Source organism: Panicum virgatum, chromosome 1N (assembly GCF_016808335.1).
Source record: "Panicum virgatum strain AP13 chromosome 1N, P.virgatum_v5, whole genome shotgun sequence".
In the NCBI taxonomy this organism is placed as follows: Eukaryota; Viridiplantae; Streptophyta; class Magnoliopsida; order Poales; family Poaceae; genus Panicum; species Panicum virgatum.
This window is the reverse complement of record NC_053145.1, coordinates 39034687-39042763: the sequence shown is the minus strand read 5'-3', so window position 1 is coordinate 39042763 and position 8077 is coordinate 39034687. Positions and strand designations below refer to the sequence as shown.

At 46.6% G+C, this 8077-nt stretch overlaps 1 protein-coding gene across 1 annotated transcript; it reads left to right on the top strand.

The window, feature by feature from the left end:
• The first annotated feature begins 3096 nt into the window (after positions 1-3096).
• LOC120655794 (leucine aminopeptidase 2, chloroplastic-like) lies at positions 3097-6238 on the top strand. Its single transcript, XM_039933760.1, has 10 exons — positions 3097-3235; positions 3427-3838; positions 3906-4100; positions 4220-4445; positions 4527-4653; positions 4734-4829; positions 5042-5119; positions 5354-5414; positions 5556-5749; positions 5853-6238. Exons 1-10 carry the CDS (start codon positions 3164-3166, stop codon positions 5982-5984), a joined length of 1593 nt encoding a protein of 530 aa, XP_039789694.1. The 5' UTR covers positions 3097-3163; the 3' UTR covers positions 5985-6238.
• Positions 6239-8077: the final 1839 nt, after the last annotated feature.

The following is an 8077-nucleotide window of genomic DNA, read 5'->3' as shown; positions in this document are numbered from 1 at the left end:
AGAACCTCAAGTCACTCCACGAAGGTATTTGATGCATCCTATTGCTTCTCCCAACAAGCCTTAGATATGGTACTTCGAACACCCCATAGATACTAGCCACTTCACCCTAGCAATTCGCACATGATAAGCCATCGCTTCACCAAAGCTTGCTTAGTCCCTCGTACTAATCATCTCGATGTTTTCTTCACCACTTACGTTCACCTCATTGAGTTAAGCTTTGTACATCAACAATGAATTCCATTTATCACATTCTCATATCTTCATATCTTTGTCATGCGTTGTAATCATGAACCTTTGATTCTTTTGACAAAGAACTCTTCATTATGTCAAGCAATAATTAAAAACTATCATAGATCATTACATGAATCCTTATTTCTATTTTCCTTCACAATATGCTTGACTTTCAATAATATTTCCTTTTCATTTGTTTTTTTATCACATGAATCAATGGCAACAATTAATTAACAAATAAATCCATGCTCATGATAACTTCAACAAAAACGTTAGTCCTTTAATCATGTTGTCATTCATTTCACCAAAACACATTAGGGGCCTAGATGCACTTTCACGCCGGCTGTGCCTTTGTCTCCCGTGCAGAGCTATTGCTGGCCACGCTACGAGCAGGCCCGATGGATCCACGCCGGCCCGTCCCACGCAGAGGGCTGAGTGGCAAGAGGGGCACCGCCGAGAGGAAGAGGAGTCAGGAGAGAGAAGAGAGGATGAGCCACTGGGGTATAGAGAGGGAGGGAGGGAGAGAGAGAGAGAGAGAGAGAGAGAGAGAGAGAGAGAGAGAGAGAGACGGGGTTGGGGAAAGGGGCGTCGTGGATCCCACAGAAGCAGTTGGCGGTGGCGGAAAGCCAGAGGAGCAATGGAGGGAGGGGCGATGGAGGAACGTGAAGAGGGAGAAGGTGTGGGGAGGCAGAGAGCAGAAAGGGAAAGAGAGGATGGGGGCGGGGAGCAGGAGAGGGAGGTAGAGGGCGGTGGGTAGTTGGGGATCGGAGGAGAGGGGAAGCTGCAACGGGGAGCTGGGGATGAGAGGGAAGTTGGCGGCGGGGAGGAGAGGGGTGCGGTTATATGTCACAAGGCGCGACAATATCTACAACCATTACCTAAAAACCTTTTCCACATACAACTAAATGGGGTGTCAGCCTAACTAGCCAGGTTCACATGGTGCTTAATTAATTAACTATGTAACCTACACTTACGGATCAACTCTTAAAAGGAAAGAGCCAGTGCATGCATGCTGAAAAGACAAAGGTGATGATATCATCCCACATGCAAGAAAGTAAGAACTTCAAAAATTATAGATCTTAAATGGTGTGTCCATATTAAGTTTAGGTTGAACCATTATCTTTTTTATAACAAGATCTTCTCCTCGCAAAAAAATCAAGATCTTCAAAACAAGACTGTTTGCATGATATAAAATACATTTTAATACTAAATAATTAGTTTCGTCTACTGAGAATAAATATTTTAACAATATAAACAAATAGTTATTTTTAAGAACAAATAATAATGTGCAACTAGCAAAACATTGAACATCACAAACATTTAATTGTATAGGATAAATAATAGAATAAATATCGCGAATAAATGAGTCAACATGACTGAATAATCTACAGAGAAACATCTACCTAGGAATAGAAGGAAAAATAAATAAGCAAATTAAAAAATGGAAATAAATAGAAAAAAATAAGACTAAAAAGATTTGTAGTATGGATGAAAGAGAAAGTGTAACGGAAGGGGAATGAATTTGAGTAAATCAAACTACTAATGTAAAGAAAAAAAAAGGAGCAGGAAAATATGAATCGAGAAACAGCAAGGCTCTAAATTTTTCCTTGCCTGTTAACGTGTGATGGTGGCCTGGTGGGCCAGATCCGGTTGTAGCACATTGAGTAGCGGGCTACGGGAAAATACACTTGGGCCTCAGGCTAATAGCCTAATACTGCCTTGGGCCGCGAGAAATAAAAGAATAAATCACATGACAAGACTGAATTTGTGTTACACCCACTCCAGACCTCTTTAGAGGATGGATCACGTTTTTGCCACACGCACTATATATAGCCACCATGGGAGGAGAGCGGAGCGGCAAGGAGCGGGAGAGGGCGGTGATCAGTCGGGGAGGAGACGGGAGCTAGTGTCGTCAGCGCTGACGCTTGAAACTGCTTTTCTCCTGTTGTGCTTATCCCTACTTTGTCGAATGCGCTCGGTAGTCTCGTGCGGTTTGTTGAAAAAACTACTGTAAACAGCACACTCCCATAGCTCGGTTCTCAGGTCTGCAACGGGAAACGTCGTTGTGGGCCCCGACGCCGAACGGATTTGCCCGCCAGATAATGGGTGCCTTTCTCGTCAATGTTTTTTTTAGGGAAAAGTCCAAATTTCACTCTTGAATTATTGTAAAAGTCTGATTTTCAACCTTTAACTACGAAATCGGACAACATAGGCCATTCAACTATCAAAACCGGACAAATTTAGCCCTTGGGTTGGTTTTGAAGGTGATATTGCATTTTTAAAAAAATATAAATAAATCTAATTTGATTTTAAAAAATCAAAATTAATTTACTTTAAATCAGAAAAATATGAAACTAGTACCAAAATTTCTCTAAAAATATAACCTATCTATTATTGCTTCATTTGAATCTTAGTTATTAAAAATAATAGGCATAACTGCAAGTAGCCAAATATTATGAACATAAAAAAATTAGATCTAAATAGCTCACAAGTCATGTGACAATAGATAGGTTATATTTTGAGAAAACTTTTCATACCCATTTCATATTTTTTTTTTACTTAAAATGAGTTACTTATAATTTTTTTTGTGTAAAATTGAATATTTTTAGTTCTCACAAAATGGAAAATCACCTTCAAAACCACCCCAGATGCTAAATTTATCCGGTTTTGACAGTTGGATGATCTATGTTATCCGGTTTCGTAGTTGAAGGTTGAAAATTGGACTTTTACGATAGTTTGAGAATGTAAACCGGATTTTTCCTTTTTTTTTCTTAAACAATCAAGAATTGAAGGCCTCGACCCCGTCTTGTAGCGAGGGAAGTCCACGCTGAGCAAGTGATCGAGCAGCAGCAGCAGCAGGGTCGTCTTCGCCGCCCCTAACTCACCCGGCGCAGTCCTCGCTGCGCTCTCCTTCGCGCCCGCTCTGACGACGATGGGTGACACCGCCACCGCTGCCGCCCCCACTCTCGGCCTCACTAGGCCCAACGCCGTCGACCCATCTCAGGTGCGCCGCCTGTTTCTGTGATCAGGGTTCACCTTGCTGCCGAAACGTTCATCGTTCGTGAACTGCTCTGCTAGAAAAAGATCATCTTTTTTTCGCTCTTAATCTTATCGATACAATTGCCTATACGCTTCGCGCGAGATTCAGCAAGCTCAGCCTGCGCGCGCACTCCTCTTGTTCCTGCGTTCGTGCAGGTCACTTTTGCCGCTAAGGACGTCGAGTTCTCCGGCTGGAACGGGGACATTCTCGCCGTTGCGGTCACCGAGAAGGATCTGCAGCCCGGAGCCCCGGACTCCAAGTTCGAGAACGCCGTCCTCAACAGGCTGGACGGGCAGCTCGGCGGCCTCCTGTCGGCCGCTGCGGCGGAGGAGGACTTCACCGGCAAACCCGGCCAGTCGGTGGTTCTCCGCGTCCAGGGGCAGGCGTTCAAGAGGGTGGCTCTGATCGGCTTCGTCGCCCACAACGCCGCTTGCCTGCAGGGCCTCGGCGAGTTAGTCGCGTCCGTCGCCAAGGCCGCCAAGGCTTCCAGCGCTGCCATCGTTCTTGCCTCCCCCAGTGTGATCCAGGGACAGTTCAAGCTGAACGCTGCCGCAGCAATCGCTTCAGGTACTTTGACCAGTGCTGATGCTGCTGGAATGGGATTATAATTTCTGCCTGTTTGAGCTGCATGTAGGAACTGTGCTGGGATTGCACGAGGACACCAGATACAAGTCTGAATGGAAAAAAGTGCATCTGAAACAAGTAGACCTCATTGGGATGGGCTCTGGTCCGGAGGTGGATCAGAAGCTGAAGCATGCCAACCATGTTTCCTCGGGTGTCATGCTTGGGAGGGACCTTGTGAACTCGCCTGCCAATGTCCTTACCCCTGGTCAGTACAGCAGTCAGCAGTAGCAAGCCTGAATTTTCAGTTAACATTAAGGGTGGTGCATCCTTTGTGGTAGTATCTGTTTTATTGTCAGATTCCTTGATCGTCCTTGATCATTTCAGCTGCTCTCGCGGAGGAGGCGTCGAAGATCACATCGATGTATAGCGATGTTCTCACAGCTACAATATTAGATGCAGAGAAATGCAGAGAGTTGAAGATGGGCGCCTACTTGGGGGTTGCCGCAGCATCTGCCAACCCTCCTCACTTCATCCACTTGTGTTACAAACCCACCGGTGGTAATGTCAAGAGAAAGCTGGCAATTGTTGGGAAAGGTCTAACTTTTGACAGGTTTGTAGTACTACTTACAGCAATAGAAATAAAAAGTAACTTGTTCTTATGATTGATTGATTCATTGATCTACGTCCCCAGTGGTGGCTACAACATTAAGGCCGTACCGATCGCCACAATTGAGCTTATGAAATGGGACATGGGAGGCTCTGCAGCTGTGTTTGGTGCAGCAAAAGCTTTGGGCCAGATCAAGCCTCCTGGAGTAGAGGTACTTACTGTTGGGCATGGTTGTCCTCTATGTTTTAGTGTTTATTAGTATTTGCTAATGATTTTATTCTCTTCTGATAGGTCCATTTTATAGCTGCTGCTTGTGAAAATATGATTAGTGGCACGGGTATGAGACCTGGTGACATCGTGACTGCTTCCAACGGGAAGACAATCGAGGTAAATACGCTTCTTGTAGCTAGTGTGTTTGGAATCAAAATATCAGAGTCCACATGATCCGAGAGCATAGTATGATGGTGATCTAGTTGCATAGCCATATATCCTGCTTGTTTCAAAGATTGCTAGTTTCTATGGTCCATTGATCATTTTCCCTTGTTTGTAGTACGTATTTATCCTCATAAATATAAGAGTGTGTAAATATGCTTCTTCAGGTAGACAACACTGATGCAGAGGGAAGGCTTACACTTGCTGATGCTTTGGTGTATGCTTGTAATCAAGGTGTCGACAAGGTAATGCGTTATTATACTTTGTTCCAGTGACATTGTCAGTTCATATAATTATCATTTTGGATGTTCTTCTATACATCATGTCGGTTGCTAGATATACGAGCTCCTGAAGTCCTCGTGATCCTGCTGGCGACTATTGACCTGGCAACTTTGCATTGGGCTATGCCTTGCAACTTTGCAACCTATCATTATCAATAGTGGACTTGACTCATTATATTGCAATATCCCGTTCTTCAGGTTATTGATCTGGCAACACTAACTGGCGCCATGCGTGTTGCACTTGGGCCTAGCATAGCTGGTAATAACTAAGCTTTACCGGCCAGAATCCTCTCATCATTTTCCATTTCACGATGCTCCTCTCCGCCGATTAACTATGACGATCAGTTCTTGACCACCATTATCTATCCAAAGGAGATTAATTAACTTCTTCCACAAACAGGGATCTTCACACCAAGCGACGAGCTAGCCGAGGAATTTGTGGGTGCCTCTGAGGTCTCCGGGGAGAAGTTCTGGAGGCTGCCCATGGAGGAGAGCTACTGGGAAGACATGAAGTCTGGCATCGCTGATATGCTCAACACCGGCCCTATGCAGCCCAAGGGAGGTGCTATCACTGCCGCATTGTTCCTCAAACAGGTACCTACTCTACAGCTCTACGGATCCTACTAACGAGTCGCGAGCAGTAGCAGTTATTTTGTACTAATAATGGCGCTGATGCGCATATGTTTGGATGTTGCAGTTTGTTGACGAGAAGATCCAGTGGATGCACATCGACATTGCAGGCACGGTATGGAGCCACAAGAAGCGGGGGGCTACCGGTTTCGGAGTCGCCACCTTGGTGGAGTGGGTTCTCAAGAACTCGTCGTCGTGAAGAAATCCTTCAGTAATGCTTCTGCACATTGGATGGATGAAGCAAGAAACGTAATTGGATAATACGGTGGTGTCCAGGGTTCCTTTTTATACTAGGTTACTACTCTCATTTTATCTGTACTTTGTATATTGCAGGCCCAAGCCAAGGTTTCACTCTTGGCCAGTGGCCACTAGACTCATTTGAAAGTGGGTATTTGAATTATGATTATCAACAAATTTAATAACCAACGGCTACCTCAATCTTTGACATTCTTCGTACATAGTTTACCGGAGTTGAAGCAACATCTTGTGGATGACAAGGAACGCAGCTGGGAATTGAAGCTTCAGATGGTTGCTTGACAATGTGTGTGTACTCGTGCGTGACAAGGCGCGAACGAAGCTAATGTCGCCATTAGGGCGCCTCCATCACTTCCAAGAAGGGATAGGCGGGTCCGTTACCATGGTGAGGATGACCTCCAGCTTGCGGTAGCGGAGGCCATGCCCGGAGAAGAGGTACAGGTTAGCCGATGGATGATGAATCCGTGGAGAGGCGCGCCGGACAGGAGCTAGAGGCAGCGCAGGGGAACGGCGGCGCGTTACGTCGCGACGGCCGGCGCGGGTGGGGGTGGCGCGGCGGCGGGGGAAGCAGGGGCGCGCGGGTCGGTGGGGGAGGCAGGGGCGGCGGATCGGCTTGTGGGGGTGGCGTGGTGGCGGGGAAGCAGGGGGCGCACGGGTCGGCTGCCGCAGCGGGGCAGGGAGCAACGGCGCGGCGGCCGCGCAGTTGCACGGCGGCGCGTGGGGGGGGGGGGGGGGGGCGTGGGCCGGCGGCCGCAGCGGGGCAAGGAGCAACGGTGCGGCGGCGGGGAAGGGCGCGGCGGACGGGAGATGGACGGGAACAGCGTGGCCTTCGGACGTGCGGCATGCGGCGGCGTGCGGCGCTGGGAAGGGGCGGCGTGATTTGGGGAGGGGGCGACGCGATTTCAATCGATCGGGATCGGGATGGGGTGAGGAGGGGCGACGTACGAAGGGGGAAGGGGGCGACGTATCAAGGCAAAAGATCCGGACTTTGGTAAAATACCGTCAAAAGATTCATCTTTAAAGATGTAGCATTGAAAGTTCCTCCGTTATTGATATCTACCATTCCCGTGAACTCACCGTTAAAACTAGTACAACACAGAGCTTCAGGCCTCATCCGACAGCAGCTCGTCGCCCACCCCAAGTACACATCCTCCATGGACGAGGACACGAGGTGCCCCACTCCTCTCGGCGAGCAAGCGGCAAGCTGCAAAACCTCTGCTCTCTGCTTAATCCCCTCACGCAAGCACGGCCAATCTCTTTTCTTCTCTCCTCTCAATCCAATTTCCCCAGCGAGATGCAAAGAAGCTAGAAGTTTTTTTTTTCCTTCCTACTTTCTCCATCGAGTAGTCCAACAGCATGTTTCCTTCTCCACTTCACTTCACGCCAAGCACCGGAACTACCACGCCAAGAATCTCTGCTCCTCCCGACCCTGCTTGCTCCTGTCGAGGCGTCAAGCTCTCCTTGCCTGTTGCCTCCCTTATCACAAGCAGCTGGAGGTTAGGGATGACAAGTGGGGTCCAGTGTCATAGGGAGAGTGAAGTGTTGGATGAGCCCTGAAGCTCACGGTGAGTTCACGGAAATGGTAGAAATCAACGGAGGAACTTTCAATGCTACATCTCTAAAGATGAATCTTTTGATGATATTTTTCCAAAGTTCGGATCTTTTAATGATATGGATCCAATTTTCCTCACGTATCAAAGAGAAGGGATGATGAATAAAAAGAAAGTGACTCTTAGCCTTTTTTCAGTAGTAGTAGAGATTAGTCAGATTTGCAAAAAAAAACTATAAGCTATCGACACATAAATGATGTTAGTAGTTTCATTTTGAAACCATCAAAATATGTAGTTTTTCTATTTTAAATTAGTTTTAAGAGGTTGATCGCTCGAACTTAAAAATATTTGACTAAGGTTAAACATTAGAGTTATTATTGGTCGAACATATAAGTATTTGACTAGAGACTAATCTAAACGTGGTTATATTTTGAGAAAGATGGACATATTTTTTTTTTTTGAAAAGAAAAAAGATGGACATCTCTCC